Here is a 21,795-nt window from a genome sequence, read left to right as displayed (position 1 = left end):
CCAATTAGAGTTTTGTTTTGTTTTTTTTGTTTTTTGTTTTTTTTCAGAGTTTTGCTCTTGTTACCCAGGCTGGAGTGCAATGGGCCGATTTCATCTCACTGCAGCCACTGCCTCCAGGGTTCAAGCAACTCTCCTGCCTCAGCCTCCCGAGTAGCTGGGATTACAGGCATGCGCCACCGTGCCCAGCTAATTTTGTATTTTTAGTAGAGACGGGGTCTCTCCAAGTTGGTCAGGCTGGTCTCGAACTCCCAACTTCAGGTGATCCACCTGCCTCCGCCTCCCAAAGTGCTGAAATTACAGGCATGAGCCACCATGCCCGGCCCCAATTAGGGTTTTAAAGGGGCATAGTTTCTCTTCCTATTGGGAAAGGGGATTTTGTCTCTTTTTTACCCCATTTCCCCTTTTGATTGGGTTTTTCTTTTGACTGGTTATAGGAGACATGCTGTTCATCTCTGAATATTCCTGCTGCCTGTAGGGATTCCTGTTTCTCTGCAACAGTTAGGGTTTGGCATAAAAGTAGCATAGCATCTCTCCACGTAAGATCAAACACTTGGGTTAGATTTTAGAAAGCCTGTATATATCTATGAAGGTCATCAGAGAACTTGCCTGGGTATCCCATTATTTGTCTAAGGTCCTGCAATGAGAAGGGACTTGAAACTTAGTAGCACCATGTCCATTCAGCATTTCCTGCAAAGGCAACAGCGAAGTTGGCGGCTTTTTGGGTAGCATAGCTGGAGGGGCTGATGATATGGCTATTGGGGGCCCCAGATAAGGGAGGCAGTTAGGGCACTGAGAAGTTGCATTAGAGGATTCCTCAAGGGTTTGCCTCTCTGACTTTGGGGAATTATATTCTGTAGGCTTGCCTGATATGGCTGCTAAGAGGGAAGGGTTAATTTTACAACACTTACAAAGATGTGGGTTGTCTCACAGGGCAAAATAAGATCTAGTTGTTGGATGGTATTGAAATTAATGCTTCCCTGAGGAGGCCAGACCTCCTGTGTGTAAGATGGCCATGCCCTTGTACAATAGAATATAAGCTGTTTTTTCTTTAGAGTCTCAAAATCAAAGGAGTTCCAGTGTTTCAGCATGCACTCGAGGAGAGTGCAGATTGCAGATGGTTTGTTATAGGGGGAACCCGCCCCCAATATTTCAATGTAGGTTCTTTCTATTTTCCATAAATGTTGGCCAGCTGAGAAATAAAGAGAAAGAGTACAAAGAGAGAAATTTTAGCTGGGCCTCCGGGGGTGACATCATATATCAGTAGGACAGTGATGCCCACCTGAGCTGCAAAACCAGCAGGTTTTTATTAAGGACTTCAAAAGGGGAGGGGGTGTATGAAGAGGGAGTAGTTCACAAAGATCACATGCTTCAAAGGGCAAAAAGGAGAACAAAGATCACATGCTTCTGAGGCCAATAAAGATCACAAGGCAAAGGGCAAAGCAAAGATCACAAGGCGAAGGGCAAAATCAAAAACTCCTGATAAGGGTCTATGTTCAGCTATGCACATATTGTCTTGATAAACATCTTAAACAACAGATAATCGGGTTTGACAGCAGAGAACCAGTCTGACCTCAAATTAACCAGGGCGGAGTTTTTCCCTACCCTAATAAGCCTGAGGGTACTGCAGGAGACCAGGGCATATTTCAGTCCTTATCTCAACCGCATAAGACAGACACTCCCAGAGCGGCTGTTTATAGACCTCCCGCAGGAATGCATCCCTTCCCCAGAGTATTAATTATTAATATTCCTTGCTGGGAAAAGAATTTAGTGATATCTTCCCTACTTGCATGTCGGTTTATAGGCTCTCCGCAAGAAGAAAAATATGGCTCTATTCTGCCTGACCCTGCAGGCAGTCAGACCTTATGGTTGTCTTCCCTTGTTCCCTAAAATCACTGTTATTCTGTTCTTTTTCAAGGTGCACTGATTTCATATTGTTCAAACACACATGTTTTACAATCAATTTGTACAGTTAATGCAATCATCACAGTGGTCCCGAGGTGACGTACATCCTCAGTTTACGAAGATAATAGGATTGAGATTAAAATAAAGACAGGCATAAGAAATCATGAAAGTATCATTAGGGAAGTGATAAATGTCCATGAAATCTTCACAATTTATGTTCTTCTGCCATGGCTCCAGCCAGTCCCTCCGTTCGGGGTCCTTGACTTCCCGCAACAGTTTGTTACCCATCTAGAAAGAGAAGGGATATAAGGCATCCCTCCCTCCCTTTCCTGCTTTTGGTATGACCAAGGGTGGAGGGAAAGAGAGGCATGGGATCCCCCTTCTCCTCCTTCCTCCGCATCCTTTGGGTCCTGGCTATTATCATAGATGCTACCCATGAATGGAAGCATGACCTTCACCCATGCATCCAGAGGAGCTGGTCAGCAGAACTATTCACGCTCACCTGCACAAAGCCCTAGCTGTCCACACTGTTGGTTTCCTAGACCAACTCAGCCCAAAAGGCTCCCAAGGTACCCCAGAGTCTCTGTAATGGAGAATGTGTCCTAACACTACCTCTGGCTTCCCTTACTATGGCCCCAGAGAAACATCAGAATTCCAGAGAATGGGACAGATTGACTTCCAAACATAAAATCCCTTTTTGTTTGAATCCCATCCCAGTGTTGTTGGATGCAGAACAGGTGCTTCAAAATAACGTAAGGATTGAATGGCTGTCCTTCCTTTTAGGGGACAGTATTGAGGCTAATTCTGTCTTGCCAGGATGGCTTCCTCCTGGGTGCTGGGAAGTATAGTTTTCCTGTCTACAAATAGGGCATGGGGCCTGATCACTGATAATGGGACACAAGAGGGAAAATAATTGAGGAACTGTAAGTTTTGGACAAAGAGTTAACAAGGCTCCCCACAAAGAAAAATCCCATTCCACTATGTGGCACTGTAGGATTAGAAATGCTTGGGAAAAACTGACTCCAAATTCTTTCAGACAATAGTTATAAAGAGAGGTTTGGGGTTTGACAGGCTGTCCCCACAGTATGCCTCCCAGCAGAAGAAAATGAACTTGTTTTATGGACAGGCGGTCTAGTTCTCCTGGACAGTGCTGGCTTCTCACATGGGTAAAGAAACAGCCTAATAAAGTGGGGGATAGTTTCTTGGGGAGAAATAACCCCCTTCCAACTGAGTGCTATCATTGGGAGATAAATAGGTGTTCAGATCCAGGTCTTGGAATACCCCTATTTCAAGAAAACCACAGAGACAATTCACTGAATTACAGTGCTAATTACTAAGGCACCAACTGACTCTATCCAGCAAGATTATATTCCTAGACTGTAAAAACACCCGCAACATTGCATACAAAGAAGGGATAGGATGGCTGGGTATGGTGGATCACGTCTGTAATCCTAGCACTTTGGGAAGCTGAGGTGGGTGAATCACCTGAGGTCAGGAGTTCTAGACCAGCCTGGCCAACGTGGTGAAACCCTGTCTCTACTAAAAATACAAAAATTGACCAGGCATGGTGGCTCACGCCTATAATCCCAGCACTTTGGGGGGCCGAGGTGGGCTGATCACCTGAGGTTGGGAGTTCGAGATCAGTCTGACCAACTTGGAGAAACCCCGTCTATACTAAAAATACAAAATTAGCCAGGCATGGTGGTGCATGCCTGAAATCCCAGCTACTCTGGAGGCTGAGGCAGGAGAATCACTTGAACCCAGGAGGTGGAGGTTATGGTGAGCTGAGATTATGCCATTGCACTCTGGCCTGGGCAACAAGAGTAAAACTCTGGCTGGGCACGGTGGCTCAAGCCTGTAATCCCAGCACTTTGGGACGCCGAGATGGGTGGATCACGAGGTCAGGAGATCGAGATCATCCTGGCTAACACGGTGAAACCCCGTCTCTACTAAAAATACAAAAAACTAGCCGGGCGAGGTGGCGGGCGCCTGTGGTCCCAGCTACTTGGGAGGCTGAGGCAGGAGAATGGCGTGAACCCGGGAGGCGGAGCTTGCAGTGAGCTGAGATCCGGCCACTGCACTCCAGACCGGGCGACAGAGCAAGACTCCGTCTCAAAAAAAAAAAAAAAAAAAAAAACAAAAACAAAGAAGGGATAGGAAACATGATAGCCATGAAAAGAAGGGAGGAAAATAATGCAATAGAAAAAGACTGGAAGACCTTGTGCTGATGCCCTGACAGGCTGTCAGTGACCAGAGTTAGGTCAAGGACCTTCAGGTAACACCAATGTGTAGTCTCAGCCAGGAACCTTCAGCTGCTCTAGGACCTCCTTCCAATTCCACATGATGGCTAGGCCCTCTGTGAAAGGAAACTGAATTGGGAACAGAGCCAAAATTCCCAACACCCAAGGGCAAATGGGGATTGCCAAAGTCCTCTCCAGCAAGCCTGTCTGCTGAGTCTTATGGCTGGCAGCCATGCTAACTGTTTTAAAATGGCTGACAGGAGGCCAGTGTTTTGTTTGCTTTTGGGAGACAAAACTGAGGACAAGAAGCCTTGGAAAGTAAAGAGTTAAAGGTCCGCTCCTATTCATCCTTCTGATTAATCCCTATATTCCCAGCCAATGCTCCAGAATATGTTGTAGTCTTGCCAATGCAACAAGATGTAGCAGTCTCTTGTTGTCTGAGATAGTACTTGGAGTTATTCGTCTCATGTTCAAGAACATAAAGGTGCATGGTAACAAGGGTGAGGTTGGAGCAAAAGTTTAATAAGTTGAAGAAGAAAGCTCTCTGCAGTGGAGAAGGGGGCTTGAATGTGTTGCCCACTATGAGGCTGGTGTCTGGGGTTTTTACAGACTAGGAAGGGGAAGGAATATGCTTAGTCTGTTGGCTGTCTTACAGAAAGCATGATTTAGCTTAGCCCAGGACCAGTCAGGAGCTGAAGTGAAGATTTATAAGAGCTACTCAGCTTGGCCCAGGACCTTTCAGTAGCTGAAGTGAAAGCTTGGCCTGGGACCTTCGCCTGGGACCAATCAGGACCTGAAGAGATGATTCATAGAAGTCAGGCTCATAGTCCAAAATTGAAAGGAAAGTGCCCATCAGAACCCACCAGAGCCCACTGTGTTCGTGCCCACAAAAGCAGAAACATTCTCCTGGGAGCCCACTGATTATACAAAGGAAAAAGGCATTTCTATGTCTGGCCTTGTTCCCTTATCTGAGTGAGTGAGAGGTTTGTGCAAGTTTTTATAAGTGGGCTGGAGGTTCTCCTATCTGTGCAGTTGTGGGCATGTCTCCAGACACAACCCCCTGTGCTAGTTCCCTTATTGGTGCCTGCAGTTGGATTTTTTTTTCCAGACTGCTTTTTATATTATGTGAAGATGAGGCACTTAACCCATGGGTTGGGGGCTCTCAGGGGACCCCTCCCTTGCTGTCTACCTGAAGCAAGCTAGCCTCTCAGTGGTGGGTACTAACAATAAACATACTTATGATTGAACTCTAGTTCTCCTGTGGTTCTCTCACAGATATCTTTAGCCAGAAAAACTAAAGCAGAGGCGTAAAAAGGCTGTACCCTGAAAAACAGACTTTATTTTTTAAAACACATCCCTTGAAGGAGAAGCAGCCATAGTCATAGAGACTGGCAGTAACAGGGAGCAACATTTGCCTACCCTGGTCAGACAAGCTTGGGCAAAAGCCAAGTCCTTCTGCTACCTGAGGGGATCTTGCTCAAGAATGTCCTCATTATACTGCAACAGCAGCTTGTAGGTGTCCTTGCTGGCCCAACCCCAACTTTCCCACTTGTTGCAAGCTCTATGATTGTTTCAGCTTTTTCCAGCAGCTTTGATGCTGTCTCCTTATAGCACACATGAAAAACTGTGTCCCTGCAACACCTGATCTTCCCGATCCACCACATGCACCACCCCAGCCAAATCCTATTCAATATTATGGAGCAAGTCAAGGAAAAGGTTGTTGGGAAAATGGTATGCGAAGTAAGTCTGTCAAGTCAGCTCTACGCAGAGTCTACAGTGTAACTGCCTTAATTGGGATGACAAGATAATCAGCTACTTCATATTGAGAAAGGAAGTCTAAAGAGCAAGTGTGGCTTCTGTAGTGCTCTTGAGAGACTATGTCTGGAGGAGGAACAAGCAGTGTTTCCTGAAACAAACATGGGTCTTAGCCCCACACATGACCGATGAGCTAAGAACCAGTACAAGAAAATGAACCAGGCCGGGTGCGGTGGCTCACGCCTATAATCCCAGCACTTTGGGAGGCCGAGGGGAATAGATTATCTGAGGTCAGTAGTTTGAGAACAGCCTGGCCAACATGGTGAAACCCCATCCCTACTAAAGAAATACAAAAATAAATCTAGCGTGGTGGTGCTCACCTGTAATCTCAGCTACCCAGGAGGCTGAGGCAGGAGAATCTATTGAAGCTAGGAGGTGGAGGTTGCAGAGAGCCAAGATTGTGCCACTGCACTCCAGCCTGAGCAGCGAGAGTGAAACTCCATCTCAAAACAAAACAAAACAAAACAAAACAAAACTTAACCGGATGTGGTGGTGGGCTCCTGTAATCCCAGCTACTCGTGAGGCTGAGGGAGGAGAATTTCTTTTTTTTTTTTTTTTTTTTTGAGGCGGAGTCTCGCTCTGTCGCCCAAGCTGGAGTGCAGTGGCCGGATCTCAGCTCACTGCAAGCTCCGCCTCCCGGGTTCACACCATTCTCCTGCCTCAGCCTCCCGAGTAGCTGGGACTACAGGTGCCCGCCACCTCGCCCGGCTAGTTTTTTGTACTTTTTAGTAGAGACGGGGTTTCACCGTGTTAGCCAGGATGGTCTCGATCTCCTGACCTTGTGATCCGCCCGTCTCGGCCTCCCAAAGTGCTGGGATTACAGGCTTGAGCCACCGCACCCGGCCTGAGAATTTCTTGAGTCTGGAAGACAGAGGTTGCAGTGAGCTGAGATCGTGCCATTGCACTCCAGCCCGGGTGACAGAGCGAGACTCCGTCTCAAAAAAAAAAAAGAAGAGAAAAAGAAAGAAAGGAAGAAAGAAAGGAAGGAAGGAGGGAGGGAGGGAGGGAGAGAGGGAGGGAAGGAAGGAAAGAAGGAAGGAAGGAAGGAAGGAAGGAAGGAAGGAAGGAAGGAAGGAAGGAAGGAAGGAAGGAAGGAAGGAAGGAAGGAAGAAAGAAAGAAAGAAAACGAAGCTAATACAAATCTAACAACGGATGAGAATCAAATTAAAAATTTTTGAGGCCAGGCACAGTGGCTCAAGCCTGTAATCCCAGCACTTTGGAAGGCCAAGACGGGCAGATCACGAGGTCAGGAGATCGAGACCATCCTGGCTAACATGGTGTAACCCCGTCTCTACTAATAAAATACAAAAAAACTAGCCGGGTGAGGTGGCGGGCGCCTGTAGTCCCACCTACTCAGGAGGCTGAGGCAGGAGAATGGCGTAAACCCGGGAGGTGGAACTTGCAGTGAGCCGAGATCTGGCCGCTGCACTCCAGCCTGGGTGACAGAGCGAGACTCCGTCTCAAAAAAGAACAACAAAAAAAATTTTTTTAGTAGGCCAGGCGCTGTGGCTCACGCCTGTAATCCCAGCACTTTGGGAGGCCGAGATGGTTGGATCACCTGACGTCAGGAGATCGAGACCAGCTTGGCCAACATGATGAAACCCCGTCTCTACTAAAACTATGAAAACAATTTAGTTGGGCATGGTGGCACGTGCCTGTAATCCCAGCTACTCAGGAGACTGAGGCAGGAGAATCGCTTGAACCTTGGAGGTGGAGGTTGCATTGAGGTGAGATCATGACGAAACTGCACTCTAGCCTGGGCAACAAGAGCAAAAACTCCATCTCAAAAAAAAAATTCTGAGTATCTGTTCTCCACAAAGATAACACATTAAACGTGTTTTGGGGGTGGGGGGTTGCAGAAGAGATCCAGAAGGTTTCCTCTGGAAATCCTCCACCTGTTTATAAGCTATCCACTCTGCACACTGTCCTCTAGACAATGAGGTTAAGTGAGACTGGTCCCTCAGTATAGGCTTGCCTAACTCAGCTGGTGGAGTTACCCTGGTTTCCACTTCTGGAGCAGTCTCAGATGAGGCAAAAATAGAAGGAGGCTTCTCAGCTGAGTCTCCAACTGCTTCATCCATCATTTCATCCTCTTTCTGCAGGCTTTCCATTCCTTCTGCTTCTTCTTCCTCCTCCTCTTCCGGCTCAGAGTTCTCCTCCTGAGAATTCTCTTCTTCAGACTCACCCTGCTGACTCATGCGCCTTTCAGATGCCAGCCAAGTCAGTTTCTCCATTGTTTCCTGTAAAACCCTCCAAAGAGTACTTATAATGGCTCTTAGTGGTTCATGAATTGCAGAACAGCACAAAGCTGTATCAGGGTAATCTGAAGTTAAACAATGGGGAGCCCACCACAGCTGTCAGAGGGGAATTCCCTGAGTTATGAAATCCCAGCAATGGGCCAGGTACAGTGGCTCATGCCTGTAATCCCGACACTTTGAGAGGCCGAGGTGGGAGGATCACTTGAGGCCAGGAGTTCAAGATCAGCCTCGCCAACACAATGAAACTCCATCTCGACTAAAAATACAAAAATTAGTCAGGCATGGTGGCACATGCCTGTAATCCCAGGTACTTGGGAGGCTGAGGCATGAGAATTGCTTGAACCTGGGAGGCAGAGGTTGCAGTGAGCTGAAATTGTGCCACTGCACTCCAATCTGGGAGACAGAGTGAGACTCCATCCCAAAAAAAAAAAAAAAAGGAAAACAGCACACAAAACAAGACAAAAAAAAGAAATCCCAGTGATAACTGACATTTGGCCTGACAGTAGAAAAGGGGAAGAAGTTTCCTTTTACAAAATTCTGTAACCTGAAGATAGTTTTCAGGCTAGAGCGCAATGGTGTAATCTTCGCTCACCGCAACCTCTGCCTCCCCGGTTCAAGCGATTCTCCTGCCTTGGCCTCCTGAGTAACTGGGATTACAGGCATGCGCCACCACGCCCAGCTAACTTTGTGAACCTGAGGTTCCTTCATCAGGGTGCTCTTGATGTCAGAGAACGGTGCTCAAGAGCAAGGGCCTTATCTTCAGGGGTGGATGTATTTTTAGTAGAGACAGGGTTTCTCCATGTTGGTCAGGCTGGTTTTGAACTCCCAACTTCAAATGATCCGCCTGCCTTGACCTCCCAAAGTGCTGGGATTTATAGGTATGAGCCACCATGACTATTTACTAGTTTTTTTTTTTTTTTTTTTTTTGAGACAGAGCCTTGCTCTGTTGTCCAGGCTGGAGCGCAATGACATGATCTTGGCTCACTGCAACCTCTGTCTCCTGGGCTCAAGCGATTCTCCTGCCTCTGCCTCCTGAGTAGCAGGTATTACAGGCACCCGCCAGCACACCTGGCTAATTTTTGTATTTTTAGTATAGATGGGGTTTGACCACATTGGCCAGACCAGTCTGAAACTCCAGGCCTTGTGTTCCGCCCACCTTGGCCTCCCAAAGTGCTGGGACTACAGGCATGAGCCACCAAGCCCAGCCTATTACTATTTTTAAGGCATTTAAAGTATGGTCAGGTGATTCAATTTAATGTGTAAATCAGTTTAATATAATCAGTAAAATTTCATCCTTTCCATCTCATTTCACCTCAACCCCACAATCATGTTCCATAATGTCTTACAAATAAAATAAAAATGACTTTAGGACTATCCATAGTGTAGCAAGCAAGCAGGTGGCATATCAATAAATGAAACATATTACTGAGTCCACAAAATACTTGAGAATATTCTCCAGCTCTCACCTGGAGTTCTGGGACAGAAAGCACAGATTCCTTAGAAGCTGATGACATTTCATCTTCCTCATCTTGGGTGAGGTCATCAAAGTCCTCTTCTTCCTCTTCCTCTGGCCCATTCTTCTCTCCTCCAGTCTCTGGCCCAACTGGAGTCTCCACTGACTGACCATCAACACTGGGTGAGTCTTCTGGCTTCCCTGGGGGCCTACTAAGCCTCACTTCAGGATCCATCGAGGACGAAGCATTCTTTGATGATCCTTTGTTCACATCTGTCCCTGAGGTTCCTTCATCAGGGTGCTCTTGAGAAGATGAAGGGGTTTTAGCTGGCTGACTCCTCTCCTCTTCCTTCTGTAAGACTGTCTGTTTCTTTACCTCTCTAGCACTGTTCAACTCCTCGCTTGGGACACCAGTGTCCAATTCCACAGCATGCTCCTCTTTGATGTCATCACAAATGTCATGCTCAGGGGATCCACTGATTTCCTCTGGAGCATCTTCAGGTTCCATCTTGACAACTTCCTCTAAATCCCCAGGGGAAGAGTTGTTTAGAGACTCCCGGATGCCCTGAGGCAGCGGCTCCAGAGCTTGTCTTCCCTCCTCTGTTTTCACAACAGTCCAGCGACAGGCACTGTTCTCTGACAATCCTTCTTGGCACTCTGCATCTGCTGGTGGAGGCCCTGGGCTATGTTCCACTTTGGGGAAAACAGTAGCAGAGAGAGGAGATGGTTCCTGGGGCTCTAATTTGGGTTCTAGGCCCTGAAAGGCATTTTCCCCATTAGCCACAGCACAAGCAATGTCCACATTCACGCGGGCCTTATCTTCAGGGGTGGATGGTATAGGAAGATTCACAGAATTGCCAGAAACAATTAAGGGTGAGACAGAGGAGGCCACAAGGGGCTGGTTCAATTGACAGGGGAAGGAAGTAGGGTAACCAAGAGGGTGGTAATGGGAATAGTCTGGGGACTCTGGGCCACAGCCGCATTGACAGGCTGGATCATGTTACAGCCACTGCCAAGGCTCACAATCTTCACAGTGGTAGCAGGAACAGTGAAGATAACAGATGCAGGGTGGTGGATAATAGGGGCAAGTTTCATATAGGGAGAGGCCTTGACTCCCCTTCTCTTTGAGGGTCTGCGTCTCACATATGGCTTCTGAAACTTAGAAGGGGCAAGGGAGGGCAGCATTACGTTGGGCACAGGGGCAGAAGAGAGCAAACTCTGGGACTCAGACAGAGGGAAGCTTGTCCTGCCCTCAGGGGGCATAGCAGTCAGTGCTGCAGGAGACTCAAAACTCTCACCTCCACTGACCCCCAGTGGAGGGACACCTGGAACTGTCTGTAAAACAGTGGCTGGCTGGATCAGGTGCGGAATCTGGACAACCATTTTGCTCGGTGGGGCTTCTGAATGAGTTTATTGGGCTGGTGTTTTCCCAGGGTTGGAGCTAGGTTGGAGAGAGGGGTTTGGTTGGATAAGGAGGGGCTTCAGGACTGATGAAGGCTTCTGTCTCCAAGCCTTCCTGGGGAAACAGGTGGCAACTGGCCTCAGTTTCAGGACCACACCCTTAGGCAATAGCAGTGGGTACCGAGTTTCACTCTCCAACTCCAAATTGTCTTTTTCTAGGCTTCGATCTGAGTTGAGCTCAGTGGTTCCAGTCACGTGTCCTACCTCTCTAGCACCATCAGCCATGGGCCACAGTTCTTCCTGGATGGATGGCAGTCTGGCCTATTGGAAACAAGAACACTCTGATCCAGCATATGTCAGAATTTGGGAAAAAGAAGCTTGGCACAGTGGCTCACGCCTGTAATCCCAGCACTTTGGGAGGCTGCAGTGGGCAGATCACTTGAGGTCAGGAGTTCAGGACGAGCCTGACCAACATGGTGAAACCCCATCTCTACTAAAAATATAAAAATTAGCTGGGTGTAGTGGCATGTGCCTGTAATCCCAGCTACTCAGGAGGCAGAGGCAGGAGAATCACTTGAACCTGGGAGGCAGAGGTTGCGAGGAGCCAAGATTGCACCATATACTGGGTGGACAGAGCAAAACTCTGTCTCAAGACAAAACAAAACAACAACAACAAAAAATTGGGGAAAAACAATTAGGCTTTCTAGGTTTTAGGGACCTCAGACAAGCTCAAGGCATCTTTCCAAGAAAAGTCTCTCTGCATATCAAATCTACAAAGACCACATTCCAATTATATACTTTAGAAACTCTTCTCTGAATTTCCTTTAGCAAATGATTATTTTACCTATTATTTTGAAAATGTTGTAGAATCACCCAGAGAAGGGCAGAAAAGTAAGGGAAGAAAGGTGAATGAGGAAGATTTCTGAAGTCCTACTTCTACAACTAAAGCATTAGTCAATTAAGGAAGCCCTTGATATTCTCTCAGAACTTTCAGTGACCTTCTGCCTCCCACAGACTTTGAGGAAGAGGATTGTACCTTTAACTAGAATGGGAGCCGGTGTCTTCTCTGTCTATAGGTAGCTTCCACTGATGTGGCTGGATCTCTTCACAGCATTTTACTAAGCCTGGCAGCTGTTTGGTCTTCTTATAAAACTTAACATGAAAAAAATGCGCATGAGTTACATTCCTTCTGGAAACACTGTCATCTGACAGGCTGGTGAATGGGGTGGGTGGTGGATCGAGACACACACACACACACACACACACAACCACATACACAAACATCCATGAACACACATATATAAATAGCATATGCTGAATACTTGTACATTTCTTTTTTTTTTTTTTTTTTTTTTGAGGCAGAGTCTCGCTTTGTCGCCCGGACTGGAGTGCAGTGGCCGGATCTCAGCTCACTGCAAGCTCCACCTCCGGGTTTACGCCATTCTCCTGCCTCAGCCTCCCAAGTAGCTGGGACTACAGGCGCCGCCACCTCGCCCGGCTAGTTTTTGTATTTTTAGTAGAGACGGGGTTTCACCATGTTAGCCAGGATGGTCTCGATCTCCTGACCTCGTGATCCGCCCGTCTCGGCCTCCCAAAGTGCTGGGATTACAGGCTTGAGCCACCGCGCCCGGCCTACTTGTACATTTCAAATTTAATCTCTATTTAAAGATTTTACAATTATTCAATATTTTCTAACTGATGATCTCCATCTGGTTGCCAGGATGGGGAGAGTTTAGGTCACAGAGAGAAAAGGAAGCAGATGCTCAGAGCAATCTTATGTAAGATTTGTTCCTGCTCAACAGCTGCAAAGACAGCATCGTAATCTATACCTTGGACACACGAAAACTTCCTTTTAAGCAAATGACGGTGTGAAAGGCATTAGAAGAGAAGGGGAAAAAAAAGAGAGAGCCTGAGAAAGTTCAATTTTTTTTTGTTGTTGTTGAGACGGAGTCTCTCTCTGTCGCCCAGGCTGGAGTGCAGTGGCCGAATCTCAGCTCCCTGCAGGCTCCGCCTCCCGGGTTTACGCCATTCTCCTGCCTCAGCCTCTCAAGTAGCTGGGACTACAGGCGCCTGCCACCTCGCCCGGCTAGTTTTTTGTATTTTTTTTTTTTTTTTTGAGACGGAGTCTCGCTCTGTGGCCCAGGCTGGAGTGCAATGGCCGGATCTCAGCTCACTGCAAGCTCCGCCTCCTGGGTTTACGCCATTCTCCTGCCTCAGCCTCCCGAGTAACTGGGACTACAGGCGCCGCCACCTCGCCCGGCTAGTTTTTTGTATTTTTTAGTAGAGACGGGGTTTCACCGTGTTAGCCAGGATGGTCTCGATCTCCTGACCTCGTGATCCACCCGTCTCGGCCTCCCAAAGTGCTGGGATTACAGGCTTGAGCCACCGCACCCGGCCGTTTTTTGTATTTTTTAGTAGAGACAGGGTTTCACTGTGTTAGCCAGGATGGTCTCCATCTCCTGACCTTGTGATCCGCCCGTCTTGGCCTCCCAAAGTGCTGGGATTACAGGCTTGAGCCACCGTGCCTGGCCGAGAAAGTTCAATTTTAAGAGTAAACGAAGGCTAGGTGTGGTGGCTCACGCCTGTAATCCCAGCACTTTTGGAGGTGGGCAGATTACCTAAGGTCAGGAGTTCAAGACCAGCTTGGCCAACATGGCAAAAACCCTCTCTCTACAAAAATACAAAAATTAGCCAGACATGGTGGCACGTGCCTGTAATCCCAGTTACTCAGGGGGCTGAGGCAGGAGAATTGCTTGAACCTGGGAGGTGGAGGTTGCAGTGAGCTGAGATCAGAGATCGTGCCACTGCACTCCAGCCTGGGTGACAGAGTGAGACTCCATCTCAAAAAAAAAAAAAAAAATAGGTTGGGTGCAGTGGCTCACGACTATAATCTCAGCACTTTGGGAGGCCGAGGCGGGCGGATCACGAGGTCAGGAGTTTGAGACCAGCCTGGCCAACGTGGCAAAACCCCTATCCCTACAAAAATACAAAAAGTAGCCAGGCATGGTGGCACGCACCTGTAATCCCAGTTACTCAGGGGGCTGAGGCAGGAGAATTGCTTGAACCTGGGAGGTGGAGGTTGCAGTGAGCTGAGATCAGAGATCGTGCCACTCCAGCCTGGGTGACAGAGCGAGACTCTGTCTCAAAAAAAAAAAAAAAGAATGGGCTGGGCGCGGTGGCTCAGGCCTATAATCTCAGCACTTTGGGAGGCCACGGCAGGCAGATCACGAGGTCAGGAGATCGAGACCATCTGGCTAACACGGTGAAACCCCATCTCTACTAAAAAATGCAAAAAATTAGCCAGGCTTGGTGGCGGGTGCCTGTAGTCCCAGCTGCTCGGGAGGCTGAGGCAGGAGAATGGTGTGAACCTGGGAGGTGGAGCTTGCAGTGAGCTGAGATGCCACCACTGTACTCCAGCCTGGGGGACAGAGCAGGACTCCATCTCAAAAATAAAATAAAATAAAATAAATGAAGATGAGAATTGAACTAAAACCATTGACAATAAGCATCTGCTCATCCAACATATACAGAATGCTTTCTATGTCCTAGGCACTGTGCTAAAAGCTAAGCACTTCTTCTCTACCCTGAAAATAGTTTTCTTTTGCCTTAGCCCATATTTATGTGCCTCTTTTTTTTCTTTTCTTGCCACAGAGTCTCACTCCATCACCCAAGCTAAGCTGGAGTGCAGCGGTGCAATCTTGGCACACTGCAACCTCCACCTCCTGGGTTCAAGGGATTTTCATGCCTCAGCCTCCTGAATGGCTGAAATTATAGGAGCATGCTACCATGCCTGGCTAATTTTTGTATTTTTAGTAGAGTCAGGGTTTCACCATGTTGGCCAGGCTGGTCTGAAACTCCTGACCTCGTGTCGTGATCCGCCCACCTTGGCCTCCCAAAGTTCTGGGACTACAGGTGTAAGCCACCAAGTCTGGCCTATTTACTATTTTTTTTTTTTTTTTTGAAACGGAGTTTTGCTCTTGTTGCCCAGGCTGGAGTGCAATGGCCCAATCTTGGCTCACTGCAACCTCCACCTCCCAGGTTCAAGCAATTCTCCTGCCTCAGCCTCTCGAGTAGTTGGGATTACAGGCATGCACGACCATGCCCGGCTAATTTTGTATTTTTGGTAGAGACATGGTTTCTCCATGTTGGTCAGGCTGGTCTCAAACTCCCAATCTCAGGTGCCACTGGCCTCAGCCTCCCAAAGTGCTGGGATTACAGGCATGAGCCACCGCACCCGGCCCTATTTACTATTTTTTTTTTTTTTTTTTTTGAGACGGAGTCTCGCTCTGTCACCCAGGCTGGAGTGCTGTGGCTGGATCTCGGCTCACTGCAAGCTCCGCCTCCCGGGTTCACGCCATTCTCCTGCCTCAGCCTCCCGGGTAGCTGGGATTACAGGTGCCGCCACCTCGCCCGGCTAGTTTTTTGTAGTTTTTAGTAGAGACGGGGTTTCACCGTGTTAGCCAGGATGGTCTCGATCTCCTGACCTCGTGATCCGCCCGTCTCGGCCTCCCAAAGTGCTGGGATTACAGGCTTGAGCCACCGCACCCGGCCCCTATTTACTATTTTTTAAGGCATTTAAAGTGTGGTCAGGTGATTGAATTTAATGTGTAAATGAGTTTAATATAATCAGTAAAATTTCATCCTTTCCATCTCATTTCACCTCAACCTCACAATCATGTCCCCTAATGCATTCACAAATCAAATACAAATGATTTTAGGCCTATCTATAGTGCAGCAAGCAAGCAGGTGGCATATCAATAAATTAAACATATTACTGAGTCCACAAAATACTTGAGAATATTCTCCAGCTCTCACCTGGAGTTCTGGGAGAGAAAACACAGATTCCTCAGAAGCTGGTAACATTTCATCTTCCTCTTCTTGGGTGAGGTCATCAAAGTCCTCTTCTTCTGGTCCATCTTTCTCTCCTCCAGTTTCTGGTCCAACTTGGGTCCCCACTAACTGACCATCAACACTGGATGAGTCTTTGGGCTTCCCTGGTGGGCTACTAAGCCTCACTTCAGGATCCATGGAGGATGAAGCATTATTTGGTGATCTTTTGCTCTCATCTCCCCCCAAGTTTCCTTCATTGGGGGTTCTTGAGAAGAAGAAGGGGTTTTGTTGGCTGACTCCTCTCTTCTTCCTTCTGTAAGATTGTCTGTTTCTTTACCTCTCTAGCACTGCTCAACTCCTCACTTGGGGAGCCAGTGTCTAATTCCACAGTGTGTTCTTTCTTGATGTCATCACAAATATCATGCTCAGAGTGTTACCAGTGGAGGGTCTTGACTACAAGTTGTCCAGGTTCTTAGCATATTGAACAGAGAATTGGACAAAATGCACAAGCAAAGTACCAAATGAACGAAACAATGAAAGCACAGATTTATTGAAGTTAAAGTACATTCCACAGAGCAGAAGCAGGCTTGGGCAAGTGGCTCAAGCACTCCAGTTGCAAAATCTTCTGGGGTTTAAGTACACTTTAGAGGTTTCCTATTGGTTACACCCTTTGTAAATGAAGATGTGGCCCATGACCAATTGGAGGCTGAAGTGAAGTTACACCCTACGCAAATGAAGATTTGGCCTGCGACCAATCAGAGGCTAAAGTGAAGGCTCCCTGTCTCCAGACCCTATTCTCCTGCCTCATTCCCCCTTGAGAGACATAATATCTATAAATATTTATAGGAGGCAGAGGGACTGAGTCTTTCTTCTGTAACTGCTTCATGCTGTTTGGGACACAGTCCCTACCTACTAGGGACCATGGAACTCTCACCCTGCTCTGTCTAGTGGAGACAGGATGACTTCTTGATGGCTGGGGCTGGCATTGTTACCTGGATAGAAGCCCTGCTGCATGACCATTTGAAGCTTAATGGCCTCTAGGTGAGAAAAAATACATTTAGTTAAAAGATTTAACAAACATGGTTCAAAACATGGTCAATGAAAGTATAATTGTTAATAATGTGCCAGCTAAGGGAAGTAGCCATGAAGCCCAACTTAGTGCCCTTGACTAGAAGCCCCATGACTCGGACAGCTGTTACTATATTTTAGAGGCCCCGTTAGCTAATTTTCAGGGGGCATCTCTTGCTAATCCTGATGGGTTGACATAAAAACAGCATTCTTCGGTGGGGTGTGGTGGCTCATGCCTGTAATCCCAGCACTTTGGGAGGCTTAGGTGGGCAGATCACGAGGTCAGGAGATTGAGACCATCCTGGCTAACACGGTGAAACCCTGTCTCTACTGAAAAAAAAAAACAAATCAAAATTAGCCGGGCGTGGTGGCAGACGCCTGTGGTCCCAGCTACTTGGGAGGCTGAGGTGGGAGAATGGTATAAATCCAGGAGATGGAGCTTGCAGTGAGCCGAGATCACGCCACTGCACTCCAGCTTGGACGACAGAGTAAGACTGTCTCAAAACAAAACAACAACAACAACAACAACAAAACAAAACAAACAAAAAAACCCAGCATTCTTCTTTTAGGAAAAGACATAAGCCACCTTTTTCAGCAGCTAGGAAATCCAATCTCTTATTATTTTGTAAAACGACCGTTGCCAAGGTGTCTATCTGATTTTATAAGGTGACAATACTTTGGGCAATGTCTTCCAAGCTCTCTGAAAGATCATTGGACAAACGTTGGTAATAGGATAGGGATGTTGCAAGCCTACTAACTCCTGTTCCTATTCCTGTGGTTATTCCTAGTCCTACCAAAAGGGGTATGAGTTTGAAGGCTCATTTGTGCCTGGCGGGTGCAGTTAAAGGAATGAGAGACTGGTTATTGAGGGTTATATTGATTTCAGGGGCTAAATAAAGAAGTGTATAGGTTCCAGTCCATTTAGTTGGCAAACATAACTAGGAATTAGTTCCACACAGGAAAAAGACTCCGTGTTTTTCAAGACAAAAATCATTCTCTGTGGTGAACATATGGGTTAGCTTTTTGTTTTTGCTTTCCCCAGTGGTTAAGGTCCCTGCTAAGGTGGCTCCAGCTAAAGGCTAGAAAGGACCTTGGGAAGTATCCTGAGTTGTCCCAGCAGTTAAGTTTTCCTGGTGAAGGTAGTTATGCTTAGTGTCCACCAGCAATGACCCAGAGGTATTTTCATACTGGAGAACCAAAAGACAACTAGCTGTCTTAGGATTACTACCGGGTTCCCAAGTGAAAATGTGAACACAGCTAGTGGGCCTACCTTGACAGTACTTAGACTATGTGTCCTTTAAAGTGCCTTTAATTAGGAATAGTTTCATGAAAACCATACAGGTTTTCTAAATGATGCAGCCTAGGTAACTGCATAGCTTACATATCATGTGAGAGGTTAATCCCTAGGGTGTAGTTACTCTGATGACTCAAGGTTCCCAGGGTCTGACTAGAATTTTTCTTTTTTTTAATACAAAGTGGCACCTGGGATTTTAGTTCTTTGTGCGTTATTGGGCCCCAAATGGGTTTTTGAGGGTATGCAACCCCAGAAAGGTTACGTTTGTAGGACTGTAGAAGGCTTACTGCTCATCCTGACATTGTAACTTTTGTCATTTATGTAATTTTGAAGTCATAGAAGTCAGGCAGGTTCATTAATTTGAAGGGAGTCCCTCCCTTGTAATTGAGATGGTAGGACATTTTTTCAAGGGCCCAAGATAAGCCTGGGATTGCGATGGCAGTGTATTTTGGTGATGGTGGAGATAAACAAAGCCAAAAGTCCTTTGCCAGAGCTGGACTGGTGATATTTAACAGTCTTTGGGTTAAATTTTAAAGTTCTTAATACCCAGAATCCATTAATTGCCAGAGACATAAAATAAAGCCCTGCTGTAAAATTAAGCTGATTCCCAGTATGCCTTGTCCCAGTATACACAGGCCAGGGCTAACCATTATGGGACTAAAAATACTTACCTGTTATTTTGTTCTTTTGAATAGGAACCTCAGGGGGTGTATACATATCCTCTCAGGAATAATGTTACAAAAATGAATTAAAACATTTTGCTTAATTATTCTTCCAAATGGAAGAAGGCAATTAAATTGTAAAAATATAAAAATTGTTACTATTATCAAATCTACAGTAACTATGCAGCATAGATACCAAGGAAAGTTGGTAGGCATTCACTTATCTTTTGACTGTCTTTAAAACAGGTACTTCAGGTCTTCCACAGGTTCATAGGTATAGTGGCTGATGGAAGCTTCAGGTTACAGGTCTGGGGCTTCAGGTATTGCAGGCTTGACCCTAGAAAGATGTATCCAACTTCCTAGTACTTTGACTACAGAAGGCGTGGCCAACACCACTGAAAAAGTTCCTTGACCCCTCTTTCCATGTTTAACAAATACTTTTATCTCCTGGCCTGATCTTGGGTTGCTGGTGAGTTCCAAACTTTTGAAATGCCTGATGAAATTGTCTCAGGTTAATTATGTATTTTACTAAACTGGCTATTTCTGGAGCAGTAATTAGATCATCCATTAAAAATGGCCTTCCTAGTCAGGCACAGTGGCTCATTCTTATAATCCCAACACTTTGGGAGGCCAAGGTGGGTGGATCACTTGAGGTCAGGAGTTCAAGACCAACCTGGCCAACATAGTGAAACCCCATCTCTACTAAAAATACAAAAATTAGCTGGGTGTGGGGGCTCACACCTGTAATCCCAGCTACTTGGGAGGCTGAGGCAGGAGAATTACTTGAACCTGGGAGGTGGAGGTTGCAGTGAGCCAAGATTGTGCCACTGCACTCCAGCCTGGACAACAGAGAGACTCCATCTCAAAAATAAAATAAAATAAAAAAGACTTCTGTATAACATTTTAAATGGGCTCATATTAATTTTTGCTCTAGGGGAATTATGGATCCTTAAAAGGACGATGGGCAGCAAGCTGACCCACGTTTCTGATGTTTCCTGACATAGCTTAGCTAACGCCCATTTTAGAGGTTGATTAGTCCTTTCTGCTTTCCCAGAGGATTGAGGTCTCCATGCTGAATGTAAATAGTATTTGATTCTGAGAGCCTTAGCAACCCCTTGATTTATTTGCGAAACGAAAGATGTACTGTTCTCACCTTGGAGGCTTTGGAGTAACCCAAACTGGGGATTATTTATCTTAGGAGAACCTTTATAACTTTATTAGCCTTCTTTGTTCTGCTAGGGTAAGCCAGTAAAGGTGTCTATTAGTACCAGCAAAAACTTGTATCCCCTACAAGCTGGCATATGGGTAAAATCCAATTGCCAGTCTTCCCCTGGGGAAGTGCCCCTTCTCCGGACTGGTTCTATTAGAGGAGGCATTTTGTTCCTAGGGTTGTTAAATGCTCACAGTGAACAGGTTTGACAGACCTGCTTAACCATGGAAGTTAAGTCAGGCCCAATGAAGAGCCTGTTTATCATGGCAAGAGTGGCATCTCCTCGTATATGGAAAGAGTTGTGTAGGATTTTTATAATTCTCCATTGGGTTATTTGAGGGAGATACACTTTTGATACCATATACCACCAGGATCCTTTTGTCCGTCTTCCTGCTTTATTAACTGTTCTCCCTGTGATGTATATTCAGGTTATTTTGGGGACTCATAGAAAGGAAGCAGTGCTAGAATTTGTTGGGATTACACCCTGAGCGGTGTGCCTTTGGCTTATCAGCCTTTCTGTGCCCTTGTGCTATAGGGGTTAGGTTCTTTTGATGCCCCCTACAATGAATTATGGCTATGCTTTTGGCAAGTGTATTCCTTCCAACAGTTGAAGAATTTCAGACCCATGCTTTATGGTGGAATATTTACTAATTAGTAGTCCTCTTTCTCTTTCTTTTCAAATTGCAGCATGAGCATGAAACACGAGAAACGCATGTTTGGAATCTGTATAGATGTTAAGCTTTTTCCCTTTGCCTAATGTCAGAGCTCGAGTAAGAGCAATGATCTCAGCTTTTTGTGCTGACACACCTGGGGGCAAGAGTTGGACCTCAATAATTGTATTGTAATTTACTATTGTGAAACTGGCCCAGCGTTCCCCCATTTGATACAAAGCTGCTGAGGTCTGTGAACCAGTCATCCTCTGAATCTGGGAGAGGTCAACCTTTTAAATCAGGCTGGCTAACGTGTGTGTGCAATAACCTGCTCACAGGAATGATTAAGTATTGGGGCTGTGGGCAGCAATCAAGCTAGATTCACAGTGTTACAGGTTTTAAGGGTCACATCTAGATTGTCCAGGAGCATGGCCTGGTATTTGGTTAACCTTTCCCCTATCATACAGATGTGTCCTTTTATTTCTAGGATTGACTTGATGTGGGGTTAATACTTCCAGTGGCTGACCCAGGGTGATTTTAGTGGCTTCTTCCACTAAAATAGCAGTGTCTGCCATTGACCACAAGCAGCTTGGCCACCCTGTCCAATTTATTTGGGAAGTAGGCAGTTAGCACTCCCACAGCTATGCCTTTCCTTTCTGCTACATACAAGGGCTTAGTGAAGTCTAGGATGCCAAGAGCAGGAGGCTGGTTCACAGCCTGTTTTAACTTCACAAAGGCTTCTCTAATTTCCAAAGTCCATTCAATCGGCTCATTTTCTGGCCCCCTTCTTGCTTTCATAAAGGGGTTTTGCTTTGAGCCCAAAATGTGGTACCCATCTTCTGCAAAACCCAGCCATCCCCAGAAAACAACAAAGCTGTTGCTTGGTGTTGGGGGAGCTCCAAACCACATATGGCTTGCACTCGTTCTGGGGATATTTGCTGGGCTCCGGGTGTTAAGATACACCTTAAATACTGAATCCATTGATGGGCAATCTGAGCCTTCCTTTTGGACA

General features: G+C 46.4%; 1 protein-coding gene across 1 annotated transcript in view; it reads right to left on the bottom strand.

Annotated features, from left to right (window-relative positions):
• Positions 1 to 11,393, bottom strand: part of LOC117074122 (GON-4-like protein) — a 36,805-nt gene extending 25,412 nt beyond the window's left edge. The window contains 3 exon segments of the mRNA XM_033195335.1: positions 7,955 to 8,197; positions 9,682 to 10,598; positions 10,601 to 11,393. Coding sequence (XP_033051226.1) covers positions 7,955 to 8,197; positions 9,682 to 10,598; positions 10,601 to 11,051 — 1,611 coding nt within the window. The 5' untranslated portion in view covers positions 11,052 to 11,393.
• Positions 11,394 to 21,795: the final 10,402 nt, after the last annotated feature.

This window comes from Trachypithecus francoisi, unplaced genomic scaffold, assembly GCF_009764315.1.
Source record: "Trachypithecus francoisi isolate TF-2019V2 unplaced genomic scaffold, Tfra_2.0 Lachesis_group5, whole genome shotgun sequence".
NCBI lineage: Eukaryota > Metazoa > Chordata > Mammalia > Primates > Cercopithecidae > Trachypithecus > Trachypithecus francoisi.
This window is presented reverse-complemented; position numbering and strand designations above follow the sequence as displayed.